Here is a 21922-nt window from a genome sequence, read left to right as displayed (position 1 = left end):
ATTGGAGGATTGTGACTAGTGGTGTCCCACAAGGATCTGTTCTGGGACCTCTTCGTGATTTTTATTAATGACCTGGATGTGGGGGTAGAAGGGTGGGTTGGCAAGTTTGCAGACGACACAAAGGTTGGTGGTGTTGTAGATAGTGTAGAGGATTGTCAAAGGTTGCAGAGAGACATTGATAGGATGCAGAATTGGGCTGGGAAGTGGCAGATGGAGTTCAACCCGGAGAAGTGAAGAATGAAGAGGAAAGGCTTCGGTTACGGATTTATCCGCTCTAGTGTGGACATAGCCGAATTTAGAACTGGAACTTGATTGCCAACAAGGTGGGAGAGCGGAAACCTGATTGGATGAGAACTGGCCAATCAGGAGGGAGGAACGAACGACAGGGTATAAATACCACCAGACTGGACATGTCTAGGCATCGTCGCTGATGAGGAGGGCAGAGTTTGCCGTCAAAATGATGGTTGTGGTCAATCCCTGTACCCGACTGGAAGCCCGAGAAAAGCTTATTCGTCATGTATGCCGGGAAAGTGCTAGGTCATTTCCTTTTGCACACAGTCGCATGTCCATTTCCAGTTTCTGACGTGGACGGTGTTAACAACGTGGAGATTGTGACGTTTTGTCTGCAGATTTTAGAACAGGCTTATTGATCCCATCTTTGTTGAAGATGTTATCCAGTGCGCCCATGTTGTTGTCAAAACAACAGCGCAAGATTTTTGTGCCCACTGGCCATAAAAATTAGAGGGATCATTCCCCAACAAGGATTATGTTCCGACCTCTAGGCCCGGGGAAGGTTCCAGAAGCTCGGGGATAAAGTCAAGGCCTGGCTTGGGCCTACGCTGGTGGATTCAATCCCAGCTTTGGAACCGTACACATATGTTCGGGCCCTTCCATGAGCCTCCAACAAGATAGGCCGATCTCTGGTGGTCAGGGCGGGGACTGGGATTGGGGAGCTTGTGGGAGGGGGTGAGGAGGGGAAGTCCTGCTGGGACACACGGGGTGGGGGCTGGGGTGCTTGTTGACCTTGTGGGAAGGGGTTGGGAGAGGAAGTGTGCTGGGACACGTGGGGTGGGGGGGCGTTTAGAAACATAGAACATCGAAAACCTGCAGCACAATACAGGCCCTTCGGCCCACAAAATTGTGCCAAACATGTTCTTACCTTAGAAATTACCTAGGGTTACCCATAGCCCTCTATTTTTCTGAGTTCCATGTACCTATTCAAAAGTCTCTTAAAAGACCCTATCGTATCCGCCTCCATCATCGTCACCGGCAGCCCATTCCACGCCTCACCACTCTCTGAGTTTAAAAAAAACTTACCCCTGACATCTCCTCTGTACCTACTTCCAAGCACCTTAAAACTGTGCCCTCTCGTGTTAGCCATTTCAGACCTGGGGAAAATGCCTCTGACTATCCACATGATCAATGCCTCTCATCATCTTATACACCTCTATCAGGTCACCTCTCATCCTCCGTCGCTCCAAGGAGAAAAGGCCGAGTTCACTCAACCTGTTCTCATAAGGCATGTTCCCCAATCCAGGCAACATCCTTGTAAATCTCCTCTGCACCCTTTCTATGGTTTCCACATCCTTCCTGTAGTGAGGCGACCAGAACTGAGCACAGTGCTCCAAGAGGGGTCTGAACAGGATCCTACATAGCTGTAACATTACGTCACGGCTCCTAAATTCAATCCCACGGTTGATGAGGGCCAATACACCGTACGCCTTCATAACCACAGAGTCAACCTGCGCAGTAGCTTTGAGTGATCTATGGACTCGGACCCCAAGATCCCTCTGATCCTCCACACTGCCCAGAGTCTTACCATTAATACTATATTCTGCCATCATATTTGACCTACCAAAATGAACCACCTCACACTTATCTGGGTTGAACTCCATCTGCCACTTCTCAGCCCAGTTTTGCATCCTATCAATGTCCCGTTGTAACCTCTGACAGCCCTCCACACTATCCACAACACCCCCAACCTTTGTGTCATCAGCAAATTTACTAACCCATCCCACCACTTCCTCTTCCAGGTAATTTATAAAAATCACAAAGAGAGTGGGTCCCAGAACAGATCCCTGAGGCACACCACTGGTCACCGACCTCCATGCAGAATATGACCCGATAACAACCACTCTTTGCCTTCTGTGGGCAAGCCAGTTCTGGATACACAAAGCAATGTCCCTTTGGCTCCCATGCCTCCTTACTTTCTCAATAAGCCTTGCATGGGTTACCTTGTAAAATGCCTTGCTGAAATCCATATACACTACACCTACTGCTCTTCCTTCATCAATGTGTTTCGTCACATCCTCAAAAAATTCAATCAGGCTCGTAAGACATGACCTGCCCTTGACAAAGCCATGCTGACTATTCCTAATCATATTATACCTCTCCAAATGTTCATAAATCCTGCCTCTCAGGATCTTTTCCGTCAACTTACCAACCACTGAAGTGAGACTCACCGGTCTAAAATTTCCTGGGCTATCTCTACTCCCTTTCTTGAATAAGGGAGCAACAGTCACAACCCTCCAATCCTGTGGAACTTCTCCCGTCCCCATTGATGATGCAAAGATCATTGCCAGAGGCTCAGCAATCTCCACTCTCACACCCCACAGTAGCCTGGGGTACATCTCATCCAGTCCTGGTGACCTATCCAACTTGACGCTTTCCAAAAGCTCCAGCACACCCTCTTTCTTAATATCTATATGCTCAAGCTTTTCAGTCCACTGTAAATCATCCCTGCAATTGTCAAGCAACACACATCAAAGTTGCTGGTGAACGCAGCAGGCCAGGCAGCATCTCTGCGAAGAGATACAGTCGACGTTTCAGGCCGAGACCCTTCGTCAGGACTAACTGAAGGAAGAGCTAGTAAGAGATTTGAAAGTGGGAGGGGGAGGGGGAGATCTGAAATGATAGGAGAAGACAGGAGGGGGAGGGATGGAGCCAAGAGTTGGACAGGTGATTGGCAAAAGGGATACGAGGATCATGGGACAGGAGGTCCAGGAGAAGGATAAGGTGGGGGGGGGGAACCCAGAGGATGGGCAAGGGGTATAGTGAGAGGGACAGAGGGAGAAAAAGGAGAGAGAGGAAAAGAATGTGTGTATATAAATAAGTAACAGATGGGGTACGAGGGGGAGGTGGGGCATTAGCAGAAGTTAGAGAAGTCAATGTTTATGCCATCAGGTTGGAGGCTACCCAGACGGAATATAAGGTGTTGTTCCTCCAATCTGAGTGTGGCTTCATCTTTACAGTAGAGGAGGCCGTGGATAGACATGTCAGAATGGGAATGGGATGTGGAATTAAAATGTGTGGCCCCTGGGAGATCCTGCTTTCTCTGGCAGACAGAGCATAGGTGTTCAGCAAAACAATCTCCCAGTCTGCGTCGGGTCTCGCCAATATATAGAAGGCCACATCGGGAGCACCGGACGCAGTATATCACCCCAGCCGACTCACAGGTGAAGTGTCGCCTCACCTGGAAGGACTGTCTGGGGCCCTGAATGGTGGTAAGGGAGGAAGTGTAAGGGCATGTGTAGCACTTGTTCCGCTTACACGGATAAGTGCCAGGAGGGAGATCAGTGAGGAGGGATGGGGTGGACGAATGGACAAGGGAGTCACGTAGAGATGCTGCCTGGCCTGCTGCGTTCACCAGCAACTTTGATGTGTGTTGCTTGAATTTCCAGCATCTGCAGAATTCCTTGTGTTTGCGCCTACAATTGCCAAGATCCTTTTCCGTAGTGAATACTGAAGTGAAGTATTCATTAAGTACCTCTGCTATCTCCCTCCGGTTCCATACACACTTTCCCACTGTCACTCTTGATAGGTGTTATTCTCTCACATCTTATCATGTTGCTCTTCACATACTTGTAGAATGCCTTGGGGTTTTCCTTAATCCTGTCCACCAGGGCTTTCTCATGGCCCCTTCTGGCTCTCGTTCTGGCTCTCCTAATTTCATTCTTAAGCTCCTTCCTGCTAATAATCTTCTAGATCTGTGTCATTACCTAGTTTTTTGAACCTTTCGTAAGCTTTTCTTCTCACTTTGACTAGATTTACAACAGCCTTTGTACACCACAGTTCCTCAACCCTACCATCCTTTCCTTGTCTCGTTGGAACGTACCTGTGTAGAACTCCATGCAAATATCCCGAACATTTGCTACATTTCTGCCGTACATTTCCCTGAGAACATCTGTTCCCAATTTATGCTTCCAAGTTCCTGCCTGATAGCCTCATCTTTCCCCTTACTCCAATTAAACGCTTTCTTAACTTGTCTGTTCCTATCCCTTCCAATGCTATGGTAAAGGAGATAGAATTGTGATCGCTATCTCCAAAATGCTCTCCCACTGAGAGACCTGACACCTGACCAGGTTCATTTCCCAATACCAGATCAAGTACAGCCTCTCCTCTTGTAGGCTTCTCTACAAATTGTGTCAAGAAACCTTCCTGAACACAGCTAACAAACTCCACCCCATCTAAACCCCTTGCTCTGGGGAGATGCCAATCAATATTTTGGAAATTAAAATCTCCCACCACAACAACCCTGTTGTTATTACACCTTTCCAGAATCTGTCTCCCTATCTGCTCCTCGATGTCCCTGTTACAATTGGGCGGTCTATCAAAAACACCCAGTAGGTGTACAAGATAATAAGAGGAATAGATAGAGTGGATAGCCAGCACCTCTTCCGCAGGGCACCACTGCTCAATACAAGAGGACATGGCTTTAAGGTAAGGGGTGGGAAGTTCAGGGGGGGATATTAGAGGAAGGTTTTTTACTCAGAGAGTGGTTGGTGCGTGGAATGCACTGCCTGAGTCAGTGGTGGAGGCAGATACACAAGTGAAGTTTAAGAGACAACTAGACAGGTATATGGAGGAATTTGGGGGGGGGGGTTATATGGGAGGCAGGGTTTGAGGGTGGGCACAACATTGTGGGCCGAAAGACCTGTGCTGTGCTGTACTATTCTATGTTCTGTGTAGAATTATTGACCACTTCTTGTTCCTAACTTTCACCACATAGACTCAGTAGACAATCCCTCCATGACTTCCTCCTCTTCTATAGCCTTGACACTATCTCTGATCAACAGTGCCATGCCCCCACCTCTTTTGCCTCCCTCCCTGTCCTTTCTGATACATCTACAGCCTGGCACTTGAAGTAGCTGTTCCTGCCCCTGCACCATCCAAGTCTCTGTAAATGGCCGCAACATCATAGCTTCAAGTACTGATCCACGTTCTAAGTTCATCCGCTTTATTCATGACACTCCTCGCATTAATCTCACCTCTCAAACCACCGGTCTGAGCGCATCCCTTCTCTATCACCTGCCTCTCCTCCCTCTCATACGAGTTTGTTGACCTTGTGGGAGGGGATGGGGAGAGGCAAGGGCTTCTGAGACACATGGGGAGGGGGCCGGGGTGCTTGTTGGCCTTTAGGAGGGGGTGGGCGGGGAAGACATGCTGGGACACGCTGATGTTTACTCTAGTCATAGTCATAGTTATACTTTATTGATCGCGGGGGAAATTGGTTTTCGTTACAGTTGCACCATAAATAATAAATAGTAATAAACCATAAATAGTTAAATAGTAATATGTAAATTATGCCAGGAATTAAGTCCAGGACCAGCCTCTTGGCTCGGGGTGTCTGACCCTCCAAGGGAGGAGTTGTAAAGTTTGATGGCCACAGGCAGGAATGACTTCCTATGACGCTCTGTGTTGCATCTCGGTGGAATGAGTCTCTGGCTGAATGTACTCCTGTGCCCACCCAGTACATTATGTAGTGGATGGGAGACATTGTCCAAGATGGCATGCAACTTGGACAGCATCCTCTTTTCAGATACCACCGTGAGAGAGTCCAGTTCCATCCCCACAACATCACTGGCCTTACGAATGAGTTTGTTGATTCTGTTGGTGTCTGCTACCCTCAGCCTGCTGCCCCAGCACACAACAGCAAACATGATAGCACTGGCCACCACAGACTCGTAGAACATCCTCAGCATCGTCCAGCAGATGTTAAAGGACCTCAGTCTCCTCAGGAAATAGAGACGGCTCTGACCCTTCTTGTAGACAGCCTCAGTGTTCTTTGACCAGTCCAGTTTATTGTCAATTCGTATCCCCAGGTATCTGTAATCCTCCACCATGTCCACACTGACCCCCTGGATGGAAACAGGGGTCACCGGTACCTTAGCTCTCCTCAGGTCTACCACCAGCTCCTTAGTCTTTTTCACATTAAGCTGCAGATAATTCTGCTCACACCATGTGACAAAGTTTCCTACCGTAGCCCTGTACTCAGCCTCATCTCCCTTGCTGATGCATCCAGCTATGGCAGAGTCATCAGAAAACTTCTGAAGATGACAAGACTCTGTGCAGTAGTTGAAGTCCGAGGTGTAAATGGTGAAGAGCAAGGGAGACAAGACAGTCCCCTGTGGAGCCCCAGTGCTGCTGATCACTCTGTCGGACACACACAGTGTAGCAAGCACACGTGCTGTGGTCTGCCAGTCAGGTAATCCAGAATCCATGATACCAGGGAAGCATCCACCTGCATCGCAGTCAGCTTCTCCCCCAGCAGAGCAGGGCGGATGGTGTTGAACGCACTGGAGAAGTCAAAAAACATGACCCTCACAGTTCTCGCTGGCTTGTCCCGGTGGGCATAGACACGGTTCAGCAGTCACCTGGGCACAGGAATACAACTCAGATCCAGGACTATTCTGCATCCAGTCTGGGAATAATTTGACCACAATGTGGGGGCAATCATGGCCAGATTTGGGATCAGCCAGGCCGAATCTGGGAATAATCCAGGATATATGTAGAATAAATCCCGGCCAAATCCAGGACCTATCATGGTCAAACCCAGGAGCCAATCCGAGGTCATTCCAGTACAAGTCCAGTCCAAATCTGGGTCGAATTAGGCCAGGATCTTTTCTCTTGTATGAACGGCATGATGAAGTGTTGGGGGGGGGGTGGTGTTGTTTGAGGAGGGAGCTCTGGGAGGGTGGGGAGTGAGAGAGGTTGGGAAAGACGGGGGGGAGGGGAAAAGAGAGTGGGAGAGAGGGAGAGAACAAAAGACGGGAAGGGAGAGATGGAGGGAGGGTGGAGGGAGATGTAGGGGGGAAAGGGTTCAAGAAAATGGGGGAGAGAGAGCTCGGAGGAAAGAGAAGAGAGAGATAGATACAGAGACAGACACACTGAGAGAATGAGGGAAGAAACAGCTGGGCAAAAAGAGAAGAGAAAGATGGATAATGTGGTAAATTGGATCGGCAAATTTGCTGATGATACAAAGATTGGAGGTGTAGTAGACAGTGAGGAAAGTTTTCAGAGCCTGCAGAGGAATTTGGACCAGCTGGAAAAATGGGCTGAAAAATGGCAGATGGAGTTTAATACAGACAAGTGTGAGGTATTGCACGTTGGAAGGACAAACCAAGGTAGAACATACAGGGTTAATGGTAAGGCACTGAGGAGTGCAGTAGAACAGAGGGATCTGGGAATACAGATACAAAATTCCCTAAAAGTGTCGTCACAGGTAGATAGGGTCGTAAAGAGAGCTTTTGGTACATTGGCTTTTATTAATCAAAGTATTGAGTATAAGAGCTGGAATGTCATGATGAGGTTGTATAAGGCATTGGTGAGGCCGAATCTGGAGTATTGTGTTCGGTTTTGGTCACCAAATTCCAGGAAGGATATAAATAAGTTTGAAAGAGTGCAGAGAAGGTTTACAAGGATGTTGCCGGGACTTGAGAAACTCAGTTACAGAGAAAGGTTGAATAGGTTAGGACTGTATTCCCTGGAGCGTAGAAGAATGAGGGGAGATTTGATAGAGGTATATAAAATTATGATGGGTACAGATAGAGTGAATGCAAGCAGGCTTTTTCCACTGAGACAAGGGGAGAATAAAACACAGGACATGGGTTAAGGGTGAGGGGGGAAAAGTTTAAAGGGAACATTGGGGGGGCTTGTTCACACAGAGAGTGGTGGGAGTATGGAATGAGCTGCCAGACGAGGTGGTAAATGCGGGTTCTTTTTTAACATTTAAGAATAAATTGGACAGATACATGGATGGGAGGTGTATGGAGGGATATGGTCCGTGTGCAGGTCAGTGGGACTAGGCAGAAAATGGTTCGGCACAGCCAAGAAGGGCCAAAAGGCCTGTTTCTGTGATGTAGTTTTTCTGTAGTTTCTATGGATTGTGGTGAGAGAGAGAGAAAGAGAAAGAGAGACAGTTGGAGGAGAGAGAAGGGGAGAGAGAGGGGAGAGACAGAGTTGGGGGAAAGAGAGACATGGAGGAGAAGGAGGGGAGAGACAGCTGGGGGAAAGAGAAAGAGAGATGGATGGAGGAGAGAGAAGGGGAGAGAGAGGGGAGAGACAGCTGGGGGGAAAGAGAGACGGATGGATGGAGAGAGAGGGGGGGAGACAGAGCTGGGGGAAAGAGAGAGAGACTGATAGAGGGGAGAGACAGCTGGGGGAAAGAGAGAGAGATGGATGGAGGAGGGGGGAGGCAGAGCTGGGGGAAAGAGAGAGACAGATGGAGGAGAGAGAGGGGAGAGACAGAGCTGGGGAAAGAGAGAGAGATGCATGGAGGAGAGGGGGGAGGCAGAGCTGGGGGAAAGAGAGAGAGACAGACGGAGGAGAGAGGGGAGAGACAGAGCTGCGGGAAAAGAGAGAGAGAGATGGATAGATGGGGGGGGAGACAGAGCTGGGGCAAAGAGAGAATAGACAGATGGGTGGAGGAGGGAGAGAGAGGTTAGGGGGAGAGAAAGACCTGGAGCTGGGGAGGAGGAGAGAGTGAGAGAGACTGATCGAGCTGGGAGAGAAGAGAGAGAGAGGTGGGAGAAGGAGAGATAGATAGTTAGATACTTTATTGATCCCAAGTACAAACGTTTGTAAGTTACAGTGTCACAGTAGCATTACAAATGCACAGATGTGCAAATATTAGGAGAGAAGTAAGAAAGAGTAAAAAGTAAGTTACCTCAAACAGTCTAACAGGGGTGGGGGGGTTTATCACTTCCCCCAGCTGTACATTGACTCATTATAGAGCCTAATGGCCGAGGGTAAGTTTGACCTCGTAATGCGCTCTTTGGAGCAGTGCAGTTGTCTTAGTCAGGTTGGGGGTGTTGTGGTTAGTGTGGAGGGTTGTCAGAGGTTACAGCCGAACAGTGATAGAGTGCAAAATCAGGCTGAGAGGTTGCAGATGGAGTTCAACCCAAACAAGCGTGAGGTGGTTCATTTTGGTAGGTCAAGTTTGAAGACAGAATATAGTATTAATGGTAAGGCTCTCGGCAGTGTGGAGGATCAGAGGGATCTTGGGGTCCGAGTCCATAGGACACTCAAAGCTGCTGCACAGGTTGACTGTGTGGTTAAGAAGGCGTATGGTGTATTGGCCCTCATCAGCCGTGGGATTGAGTTCAACAGCTGTAAAGTAATGTTGGTCAGACCTCACTTGGAGTACTGTGCTCAGTTCTGGTCACCTCACGACAGGAAGGATGTGGAAACTATAGAAAGGGTGCAGAGGAGATTTACAAGGACGTTGCCTGGATTGGGGAGCATGCCTTACGAGAATAGGTTGAGTGAACTCGGCCTTTTCTCCTTGGAGCGACGGAGGATGAAAGGCGACCTGACAGACGATGAGGGGTATTGATCGTGTGGATAGTCAGAGGCTTTTTCCCAGGGCTGAAATGGCTAGCACAAGAGGGCACAGTTTTAAGGTGCTTGGAAATAGGTACAGAGGAGATGTCAAGGGTAAGTTTTTCACACAGAGAGTGATGGGTGTGTGGAATGCACTGCCAGCGACGGTGGTGGAAGCAGATACGACAGGGTCTTTTAAGAGACTCTTATTGGTACGTGGAGCTTAGAAAAATAGAGGGCTATGCAGTGGGGAAATTCCAAGCCGTTTCTGGAGGAGGTTACATGGTCAGCACAACATTGTGGGCCGAAGGGCCTGTAATGTGCTGTAAATTTCTATGTTCTATGTTCTATGACTAAAAGTGCTCCTCTGTTTCAGCCAAGGTGGCCTGCAGAGGGTGAGAAACATTGTCTAGAATTGCCTCCAGAGTGTCCAGTTTGACTCCTATAACAGAGCCAGCCTGTCTAGTCAGTTTATTGAGCCTGTTGGCATCACCCGTGTTGGTGCCATTGCCCCAGCACACCACCGCATTGAAGATAGTACTGGCGACAACAGACTGGTAGAACATGTGAAGGAGAGGCCTGCATACTCCAAAGGACCTCAGTCTCCTCAGGAAGTAGAGGTGTCTCTGTCCCTTCTTGTACACAGTCTCTGTGTTGGTGCTCCACTCGAGTCTGTCACCAGGTGCACCCCCAGGTCCTCACCACATCCATGTCCTCGCCATCAATAGTAACAGGGAACAGTGCAGGTTTAGTCTTCCTAAAGACCATCACAGTCTCCTGATGTGGTGAGAAAGTGAGAGAGTAGATTAGAGAGAGAGAGAGAGAGAGGGGATTATAAAGAGAGAGAGCATGAGAGAGAGGATTAGAGAGAGAAGAATGGAGAGAGCGAGAGAGAGAATTGGAGAGGGAGCGGATTCGAGAGAGAGAAAGGATTAGAGAGAGAGAGGATGAGAGAGAAGGGACAGAGGATTAGAGAGAGAGGATTGGAGAGAGAGGACGAGAGAGGAGGGTTAGAGAGAGAGAGGATGGGGGAGAGGGTTACAGGGAATGGACAGAGGATTAGAGAGAGGATGAGAAAGACGGTTGGGGAGAAGGTTAGAGAGAAGCGACAGAGGATTGGAGAGAAGATTGGGGAGAGAGGGTTAGAGAGAAGGGACAGAGGATTAGAGCGAGAAGATGAGAGAGAGGGTTAGAGAGAAAGGACAGAGGATTAGAGAGAGGATGAGAGAGACGATTGGGGAGAGAGGATTGGGGAGAAGGTTAGAGAGAAGTGACAGAGGATTGGAGAGAGAATTGGGGAGAGAGGGTTAGAGAGAAGGGACAGAGGATTAGAGAGAGGATGAGAGAGACGATTGGGGAGAGAGGATTGGGGAGAAGGTTAGAGAGAAGTGACAGAGGATTGGAGAGAGAATTGGGGAGAGAGGGTTAGAGAGAAGGGACAGAGGATTAGAGAGAGGGTTAGAGAGGACAGAGGATTAGAGAGAGAGGATGAGAGAGACGATTGGGGAGAAAGTTAGAGAGAAGTGACAGAGGGTTAGAGAGAGACTATGAGTGAGGAGCTGTGTTATTCCTCCACCAGGACCCTCAGCAAAACTGGATTGGGAAGAGAGGATGAGAGAGAAGGGACAAGGGGTTAGAGAGAGGATTGGGGAGAGAAGGTTAGAGAGAAGGGACAGAGGGTTAGAGAGAGGATTGAGGAGAAGGTTAGAGAGAGAGACGATGAGTGATGAGCTGAGATATTCCTTCCCCCAGGACCCTCAGCAAAACCGGATTGGGCAGTGGAGAAATGTGAAGCACAAGCAGGGAATCGTGGACCTGAGCTACGACTTGAACCCGGAGCCCCTGATGGGGACGTACAAGATCGAGGTGATCACGTTGAAAGGGAAGAAGTTCCACACCTTCACGGTTGAGGAATATGGTGAGTAACCCCAAGGCCAGGGGGACCCCCTGCCCGCCCGCCGTTCCCGCTCAGACTCCCACCTCCTGCCATCTCCTCAGCGTCCTGGGAACCTGGACGATCAACGCCTCATGTTCTGTCTGTGTGGCCTCCAACCCGATGGCATGAACATCGATTTCTCCAACTTCTGGTAATCTCTTCCCCCCTCTCCCTCCTTCTCTCATCCTCCCATTCCCTCTCACCTCTTCTCTTCTCCTCATCTGCCCATCTTCTCCCTCTGGTATTCCTTCTTCCCTTTCTCCCGTGGAGCATTCTCCCCATCAGTCAGATTCCTTCTCTTCATCCCTGTACGCTTCCATCTATCACCTCCCCCCCAACTTCTCAGTTCATTCCCCTCCTTCCGACCTTTCCCCTTCACCTGTCACTTATCACTCATAGAAACATAGAAACATAGAAAATAGGTGCAGGAGTAGGCCATTCGGCCCTTCGAGCCTGCACCGCCATTTATTATGATCATGGCTGATCATCCAACTCAGAACCCAGCCTTCTCTCCATACCCCCTGACCCCTGTAGCCACAAGGGCCATATCTAACTCCCTCTTAAACATAGCCAATGAACTGGCCTCAACAGTTTGCTGTGGCAGAGAATTCCACAGATTCACCACTCTCTGTGTGAAGAAGTTTTTCCTAATCTCGGTCCTAAAAGGCTTCCCCTCTATCCTCAAACTGTGACCCCTCGTTCTGGACCTTCCCAACATCGGGAACAATCTTCCCGCATCTAGCCTGTCCAATCCCTTTAGGATCTTATACGTTTCAATCAGATCCCCCCTCAATCTTCTAAATTCCAATGAGTACAAGCCCAGTTCATCCAGTCTTTCTTCATATGAAAGTCCTGCCATCCCAGGAATCAATCTGGTGAACCTTCTTTGTACTCCCTCTATGGCAAAGATGTCTTTCCTCAGATTAGGGGACCAAAACTGCACACAATACTCCAGGTGTGGTCTCACCAAGGCCTTGTACAACTGCAGTAGTACCTCCCTGCTCCTGTACTCGAATCCTCTCGCTATAAATGCCAGCATACCATTCGCCTTTTTCACCGCCTGCTGTACCTGCATGCCCACTTTCAAAGACTGGTGTATAATGACACCCAGGTCTCGTTGCACCTCCCCTTTTCCTAATCGGCCACCATTCAGATAATAATCTGTTTTCCTATTTTTGCCACCAAAGTGGATAACTTCACATTTATCCACATTAAATTGCATCTGCCATGAGTTTGCCCACTCACCCAACCTATCCAAGTCACCCTGCATCCTCTTAGCATCCTCCTCACTGCTTCCCCTCTCTCCCCTCATCTGCTTATTCTGGCTTCTCACCTCCCCCGACCCCCCACCATTGGATCCTCATGCTTTTGTGATCCAATATTTCTTCGGAACAAGTACACCACACCACCAGGTTCAGGAACAGTTATTACCCCTCAACCATCAGGAAGGAGGTACAGGAGCCTCAGGACTCACACCACCAGGTTCAGGGACAGTTATTACCCCTCAACAAACAGGAAGGAGGTACAGGAGCCTCAGGACCCACACCACCGGGTTCAGGGACAGTTATCACCCCTCAACCATCAGGAAGGAGGTACAGGAGCCTCAGGACCCACACCACCAGGTTCAGGGACAGTTATTACCCCTCAACCGTCAGGAAGGAGGTACGGGAGCCTCAGGACCCACACCACCAGGTTCAGGGACAGTTATTACCCCTCAACCATCAGGAAGATACAGGAGCCTCAGGACCCACACCACCAGGTTCAGGGACAGTTATCACCCCTCAACCAACAGGAAGGAGGTACAGGAGCCTCAGGACCCACAACACCAGGTTCAGGGACAGTTATTACCCCTCAACCATCAGGAAGGAGGTGCAGGAGCCTCAGGTCCCACACCACCAGGTTCAGGGACAGTTATCACCCCTCAACCGTCAGGGAGGAGGTACGGGAGCCTCAGGACCCACACCATCAGGTTCAGGGACAGTTATCACCCCTCAACCATCAGGAAGGAGGTACAGGAGCCTCAGGACCCACACCACCAGGTTCAGGGACAGTTATCACCCCTCAACCATCAGGAAGGAGATACGGGAGCCTCAGGACCCACACCACCAGGTTCAGGGACAGTTATTACCCCTCAACCATCAGGAAGGAGGTACAGGAGCCTCAGGACCCACACCACCAGGTTCAGGGACAGTTATCACCCCTCAACCATCAGGAAGGAGGTACAGGAGCCTCAGGACCCACACCACCAGGTTCAGGGACAGTTATTACCCCTCAACAAACAGGAAGGAGGTACAGGAGCCTCAGGACCCACACCACCAGGTTCAGGGACAGTTATCACCCCTCAACCATCAGGAAGGAGGTACAGGAGCCTCAGGACCCACACCACCAGGTTCAGGGACAGTTATTACCCCTCAACAAACAGGAAGGAGGTACAGGAGCCTCAGGACCCACACCACCAGGTTCAGGGACAGTTATTACCCCTCAACCAACAGGAAGATACAGGAGCCTCGGGACCCACACCACCAGGTTCAGGGACAGTTATCACCCCTCAACCAGCAGGAAGGAGATACGGGAGCCTCAGGACCCACACCACCAGGTTCAGGGACAGTTATTACCCCTCAACCAACAGGAAGGAGGTACAGGAGCCTCAGGACCCACACCACCAGGTTCAGGGACAGTTATTACACCTCAATCATCAGGAAGGAGGTGCAGGAGCCTCAGGTCCCACACCACCAGGTTCAGGGACAGTTATCACCCCTCAACCATCAGGAAGGAGGTACGGGAGCCTCAGGACCCACACCACCAGGTTCAGGGACAGTTATCACCCCTCAACCATCAGGAAGGAAGTACAGGAGCCTCAGGACCCACACCACCAGGTTCAGGGGCAGTTATCACCCCTCAACCGTCAGGAAGGAGGTACAGGAGCCTCAGGACCCACACCACCAGGTTCAGGGACAGTTATCACCCCTCAACCGTCAGGAAGGAGGTACAGGAGCCTCAGGACCCACACCACCAGGTTCAGGGACAGTTATCACCCCTCAAACATCAGGAAGGAGGTGCAGGAGCCTCAGGACCTACACCACCAGGTTCAGGGACAGTTATTACCCCTCAACCATCAGGAAGGAGGTACAGGAGCCTCAGGACTCACACCACCAGGTTCAGGGACAGTTATTACCCCTCAACCATCAGGAAGGAGGTACATGAGCCTCAGGTCCCACACCACCAGGTTGAAGAACAGTTATTACCCCTCAACCACCAGGCTCCCGAACCATAGGAGATAACTTCACTCAACTTCACCTGTCCCATCACTGAAAGGTTCCCACAATCTATGGACTCTCCATCTCATGTTCTCAATATTTATTGCTTATTTATTTATTATTATTATTTCTTTCTTTTTGTATTTGCACAGTTGTCTTTTGCACACTGGTTAAATGCCCGTCCTCTTGGGGGTGTGGTCCTTCACTGACTCTCAAAGTTCAAAGTAAATTTGTTATCAATGTACACCTCTGTCACCAGATACAGCCCTGATATTCATTTTCCTGCGGGCATTCTCAGTAAATCCATAATGGAATAAAAAAACATAATTGAACCAATGAGAGACCGCAGGAAATTGGGCGTTCAATGATAGACCAAAAGACAGCTCGTCCACTTTGACGTGTTGCGTGTTCAGAGATGTTCTTACGCCTGAATTACTGCCCCCTCCCTGTCAGACCGAACCAGTCTGGCCACTCTCCTCCGAGCTCTCTCATTCACAAGGCGTTTTCGCCCACAGAACTGCCCGATGCTCTCTGGATGCTTTCCACACCGTCCTCTGTGAACGCTAGAGACTGCTGTGTGTGAACATCCAGGAGATCAGCAGATTAAAGTATTCTAAAGTAGATTACATGGTTGGCACAGCATTGTGGGCTGAAGGGCCTGTAATGTGCTGTAGATTTCTGCGTATATTTCTATTCTGAGATCCTCAGACCACCCTGTCTGGCACCCAAAGTCACTTAGATCACATTTCTTCTCCCCGCCCCCATTCTGCTGTTTGGTCTGAGCAACAACTGAACCTCTTGACCACGTCGGTGTGCTTCACTGTATGGATCGCTGCTGCACGATTGGCTGATTAGATATTTGCATGAATGAGCAGGTGCACCTAACAAAGTGGCCACTGAGTGTTTGTCTTGGAATCCGTTGGTTTCCAGTAGCAGTACGCTGCAAAGGCATTAAATTACTGCAAGTGAGGCAGTCTTCATGGCTTCAACGTCCATTCAGGAATCTGATGGCCGAGGGGAAGAGTCTGTTCCTGAATCGTTGAGTGTGTGCCTTCAGGCTCCTGCACCCCTCCCCAATGGTAGCAATGAGATGAGGGCATAAGGAACACAGGAAATAGGAGCAGGAGTCGGCCATCTGGCCCGTCGAGCCTGCTCTGCCATTCAATAAGATCGTGGCTGATCTGACCATGTAGGATCATCGATGGTGGGGAGGCTGAGCCAATCACCATCAGCAGCCTCGTGCGACCCTGTGGAGAGTCATGTGTCAACTTTTTAAAACTCTGTGCAGGCCACATCTAGAGTACTGCATGTTCTGGCCGCCCCCATTACAAGAAGGGTGTGTGGGGGGGGGTTGCTTTAGAGAGGGTGCAGAACACGCTGCCTAGATTAGAAAGAACGTGTATAAAGAAACGTATGTTCAGGACAGATGGAAATAAGGTTGAAAGAGTATACAGAAAGTTTACAGAACCTGGTGGTGTGGGTCCTGAGGCTCCTGTACCTCCTTCCTGACGGTTGAGGGGTGATAACTGTCCCTGAACCTGGTGGTGTGGGTCCTGAGGCTCCTGTACCTCCTTCCTGATGGTTGAGGGGTGATAATTGTCCCTGAACCTGGTGGTGTGGGTCCTGAGGCTCCTGTACCTCCTTCCTGATGGTTGAGGGGTAATAACTGTCCCTGAACCTGGTGGTGTGGGTCCTGAGGCTCCTGTACCTCCTTCCTGATGGTTGAGGGGTAATAACTGTCCCTGAACCTGGTGGTGTGGGTCCTGAGGCTCCTGTACCTCCTTCCTGTTTGTTGAGGGGTAATAACTGTCCCTGAACCTGGTGGTGTGGGTCCTGAGGCTCCTGTACCTCCTTCCTGATGGTTGAGGGGTGATAACTGTCCCTGAACCTGGTGGTGTGGGTCCTGAGGCTCCTGTACCTCCTTCCTGATGGTTGAGGGGTGATAACTGTCCCTGAACCTGGTGGTGTGGGTCCTGAGGCTCCCGTATCTCCTTCTACATGTAGGATCCATCTGATCATCTCCATGTACCTGCTTTTCCCCCATAACCCTTAATCCCCATACTCTGCAAAAATCTATCCAACCTTGTCTTAAACTCCCCTGCTTCATCGGGCAGAGAATTTCACAGATTCACCACTCTGGGAAAAGCAGTTCCTCCTCGTCTCCGTCCTAAATCTACTCCCCCGAATCTTCGGGCTATCTCCCCTAGTTCTAGTCTCACCGACCAGTGGAAACAAATTTCCTGCCTCTATCTTATCTATCCCTCTGCATGTCCTGGGTGGTGGGGGTCCTCAGTGAAGGATACCCCCTTCCTGAGGCACTACCTACAAGAACATAAGATATAGGAGCAGAAGTAGGCCACTCGGCCCATCAATTTTGCTCTCCCATTCAATCACGGACTGATTCAATTCTTCCAGTCATCCCCACTCCCCTGTCTTCACCCTCATACCCTTTGATGCCCTGGCTAATCAAGAGCCTATCTATCTCTGCCTTAAATGCACCCAATGACTTGGTCTCCAAAGCTGCTCGTGGCAACAAATTCCACAGATTTACCACCCTCTGACTAAAGTAATTTCTCCACACCTCAGTTCTGAATGGATGTCCTTCAATCCTGAAGTTGTGCCCTCTTGTCCTAGACTCCCCTACCATGGGAAATAACTTTGCCGTATCTAATCTGTTCAGGCCTTTTAACATTCGGCATGTTTCTATGTGATCCCCCTTCATTCTCCTGAACTCCAGGGAATACAGTCCAAGAGCTGCCAGACGTTTCTCATATGGTAAACCTTTCATGCCTAGAATCATTCTCGTGAATCTTCTCTGAACACTCTCCGATGTCAGTATATCCTTTCTAAAATAAGGAGCCCAAAACTGCACACAATACTCCAAGTGTGGTCTCACGAGTGCCTTAGTCAAAGTCATAGTCATAGTCATACTTTATTGATCCCGGGGGAAATTGGTTTTCGTTACAGTTGCACCATAAATAATTAAATAGTAATAAAACCATAACTAATTAAATAGTAATATGTAAATTATGCCAGGAAATAAGTCCAGGACCAGCCTATTGGCTCAGGGTGTCTGACCCTCCAGGGGAGGAGTTGTAAAGTTTGATGGCCACAGGCAGGAATGACTTCCTATGACGCTCTGTGTTGCATCTCGGTGGAATGAGTCTCTGGCTGAATGTACTCCTGTGCCCAACCAGTCCATTTTGTAGTTGATGGGAGACATTGTCCAAGATGGCATGCAACTTAGACAGCATCCTCTTTTCAGACACCACCGTGAGAGAGTCCAGTTCCATCCCCACAACATCACTGGCCTTACGGATGAGTTTGTTGATTCTGTTGGTGTCTGCTACCCTCAGCCTGCTGCCCCAGCACACAACAGCAAACATGATTGCACTGGCCACCACAGACTCGTAGAACATCCTCAGCATCGTCCGGCAGATGTTGAAGGACCTCAGTCTCCTCAGAAAAGAGAGACGGCTCTGACCCTTCTTGTAGACAGCCTCAGTGTTCTTTGACCGGTCCAGTTTATTGTCAATTCATATCCCCAGGTATTTGTAATCTTCCACCATGTCCACACCGACCCCCTGGATGGAAACAAGGGTCACTGTTACCTTAGCTCTCCTCAGATCTACCACCAGCTCCTTAGTCTTTTTCACATTAAGCTGCAGATAATTCTGCTCACACCATGTGACAAAGTTTGCTACCGTAGCCCTGTACTCAGCCTCGTCTCCTCAACATCACATCTCTGCTCTTATACTGTGTCGAAGATGTTCTCGATGGTGGGGAGGCTGAGCCAATCACCATCAGCAGCCTCGTGCGACCCTGTGGAGAGTCATGTGTCAACTTTTTAAAACTCTGTGCAGGCCACATCTAGAGTACTGCATGTTCTGGCCGCCCCCATTACAAGAAGGGTGTGTGGGGGGGGGTTGCTTTAGAGAGGGTGCAGAACACGCTGCCTAGATTAGAAAGAACGTGTATAAAGAAACGTATGTTCAGGACAGATGGAAATAAGGTTGAAAGAGTATACAGAAAGTTTACAAGGATGTTGCCGGGTCTAGAGGACCTGAGTTAGGAGTAAAGATTGAATCGATTAGGGCTTCATTCCTTGGGCTCCTCTACCTCCTTCCTGATGGTTGAGGGGTGATAATTGTCCCTGAACCTGGTGGTGTGGGTCCTGAGGCTCCTGTACCTCCTTCCTGACGGTTGAGGGGTGATAACTGTCCCTGAACCTGGTGGTGTGGGTCCTGAGGCTCCTGTACCTCCTTCCTGATGGTTGAGGGGTGATAATTGTCCCTGAACCTGGTGGTGTGGGTCCTGAGGCTCCTGTACCTCCTTCCTGATGGTTGAGGGGTAATAACTGTCCCTGAACCTGGTGGTGTGGGTCCTGAGGCTCCTGTACCTCCTTCCTGATGGTTGAGGGGTAATAACTGTCCCTGAACCTGGTGGTGTGGGTCCTGAGGCTCCTGTACCTCCTTCCTGTTTGTTGAGGGGTAATAACTGTCCCTGAACCTGGTGGTGTGGGTCCTGAGGCTCCTGTACCTCCTTCCTGATGGTTGAGGGGTGATAACTGTCCCTGAACCTGGTGGTGTGGGTCCTGAGGCTCCTGTACCTCCTTCCTGATGGTTGAGGGGTGATAACTGTCCCTGAACCTGGTGGTGTGGGTCCTGAGGCTCCCGTATCTCCTTCTACATGTAGGATCCATCTGATCATCTCCATGTACCTGCTTTTCCCCAATAACCCTTAATCCCCATACTCTGCAAAAATCTATCCAACCTTGTCTTAAACTCCCCTGCTTCATCGGGCAGAGAATTTCACAGATTCACCACTCTGGGAAAAGCAGTTCCTCCTCGTCTCCGTCCTAAATCTACTCCCCCGAATCTTCGGGCTATCTCCCCTAGTTCTAGTCTCACCGACCAGTGGAAACAAATTTCCTGCCTCTATCTTATCTATCCCTCTGCATGTCCTGGGTGGTGGGGGTCCTCAGTGAAGGATACCCCCTTCCTGAGGCACTACCTACAAGAACATAAGATATAGGAGCAGAAGTAGGCCACTCGGCCCATCAATTTTGCTCTCCCATTCAATCACGGACTGATTCAATTCTTCCAGTCATCCCCACTCCCCTGTCTTCACCCTCATACCCTTTGATGCCCTGGCTAATCAAGAGCCTATCTATCTCTGCCTTAAATGCACCCAATGACTTGGTCTCCAAAGCTGCTCGTGGCAACAAATTCCACAGATTTACCACCCTCTGACTAAAGTAATTTCTCCACACCTCAGTTCTGAATGGATGTCCTTCAATCCTGAAGTTGTGCCCTCTTGTCCTAGACTCCCCTACCATGGGAAATAACTTTGCCGTATCTAATCTGTTCAGGCCTTTTAACATTCGGCATGTTTCTATGTGATCCCCCTTCATTCTCCTGAACTCCAGGGAATACAGTCCAAGAGCTGCCAGACGTTTCTCATATGGTAAACCTTTCATGCCTAGAATCATTCTCGTGAATCTTCTCTGAACACTCTCCGATGTCAGTATATCCTTTCTAAAATAAGGAGCCCAAAACTGCACACAATACTCCAAGTGTGGTCTCACGAGTGCCTTAGTCAAAGTCATAGTCATAGTCATACTTTATTGATCCCGGGGGAAATTGGTTTTCGTTACAGTTGCACCATAAATAATTAAATAGTAATAAAACCATAACTAATTAAATAGTAATATGTAAATTATGCCAGGAAATAAGTCCAGGACCAGCCTATTGGCTCAGGGTGTCTGACCCTCCAGGGGAGGAGTTGTAAAGTTTGATGGCCACAGGCAGGAATGACTTCCTATGACGCTCTGTGTTGCATCTCGGTGGAATGAGTCTCTGGCTGAATGTACTCCTGTGCCCAACCAGTCCATTTTGTAGTTGATGGGAGACATTGTCCAAGATGGCATGCAACTTAGACAGCATCCTCTTTTCAGACACCACCGTGAGAGAGTCCAGTTCCATCCCCACAACATCACTGGCCTTACGGATGAGTTTGTTGATTCTGTTGGTGTCTGCTACCCTCAGCCTGCTGCCCCAGCACACAACAGCAAACATGATTGCACTGGCCACCACAGACTCGTAGAACATCCTCAGCATCGTCCGGCAGATGTTGAAGGACCTCAGTCTCCTCAGAAAAGAGAGACGGCTCTGACCCTTCTTGTAGACAGCCTCAGTGTTCTTTGACCGGTCCAGTTTATTGTCAATTCATATCCCCAGGTATTTGTAATCTTCCACCATGTCCACACCGACCCCCTGGATGGAAACAAGGGTCACTGTTACCTTAGCTCTCCTCAGATCTACCACCAGCTCCTTAGTCTTTTTCACATTAAGCTGCAGATAATTCTGCTCACACCATGTGACAAAGTTTGCTACCGTAGCCCTGTACTCAGCCTCGTCTCCTCAACATCACATCTCTGCTCTTATACTGTGTCGAAGATGTTCTCGATGGTGGGGAGGCTGAGCCAATCACCATCAGCAGCCTCGTGCGACCCTGTGGAGAGTCATGTGTCAACTTTTTAAAACTCTGTGCAGGCCACATCTAGAGTACTGCATGTTCTGGCCGCCCCCATTACAAGAAGGGTGTGTGGGGGGGGGTTGCTTTAGAGAGGGTGCAGAACACGCTGCCTAGATTAGAAAGAACGTGTATAAAGAAACGTATGTTCAGGACAGATGGAAATAAGGTTGAAAGAGTATACAGAAAGTTTACAAGGATGTTGCCGGGTCTAGAGGACCTGAGTTAGGAGTAAAGATTGAATCGATTAGGGCTTCATTCCTTGGGCTCCTCTACCTCCTTCCTGATGGTTGAGGGGTGATAATTGTCCCTGAACCTGGTGGTGTGGGTCCTGAGGCTCCTGTACCTCCTTCCTGACGGTTGAGGGGTGATAACTGTCCCTGAACCTGGTGGTGTGGGTCCTGAGGCTCCTGTACCTCCTTCCTGATGGTTGAGGGGTGATAATTGTCCCTGAACCTGGTGGTGTGGGTCCTGAGGCTCCTGTACCTCCTTCCTGATGGTTGAGGGGTAATAACTGTCCCTGAACCTGGTGGTGTGGGTCCTGAGGCTCCTGTACCTCCTTCCTGATGGTTGAGGGGTGATAACTGTCCCTGAA

The 21922-nt window shown here is 49.5% G+C and overlaps 1 protein-coding gene across 3 annotated transcripts in view; it reads left to right on the top strand.

Annotated features, from left to right (window-relative positions):
- LOC134342247 (alpha-2-macroglobulin-like) overlaps window positions 1-21922 on the top strand; it is a 182923-nt gene that overhangs the window by 27607 nt on the left and 133394 nt on the right. For all 3 annotated transcript variants that reach the window (XM_063040210.1, XM_063040209.1, XM_063040208.1), the window contains exon 6: window positions 11353-11518. In XM_063040210.1, coding sequence (XP_062896280.1) covers window positions 11353-11518 — 166 coding nt within the window. The remainder of the gene's footprint in view (window positions 1-11352; window positions 11519-21922) is intronic.

This window comes from Mobula hypostoma, unplaced genomic scaffold, assembly GCF_963921235.1.
Source record: "Mobula hypostoma unplaced genomic scaffold, sMobHyp1.1 scaffold_70, whole genome shotgun sequence".
In the NCBI taxonomy this organism is placed as follows: Eukaryota; Metazoa; Chordata; class Chondrichthyes; order Myliobatiformes; family Myliobatidae; genus Mobula; species Mobula hypostoma.
The sequence above is the reverse complement of the archived record's forward strand: the minus strand, read 5'-3'. Positions and strand labels throughout refer to the sequence as shown.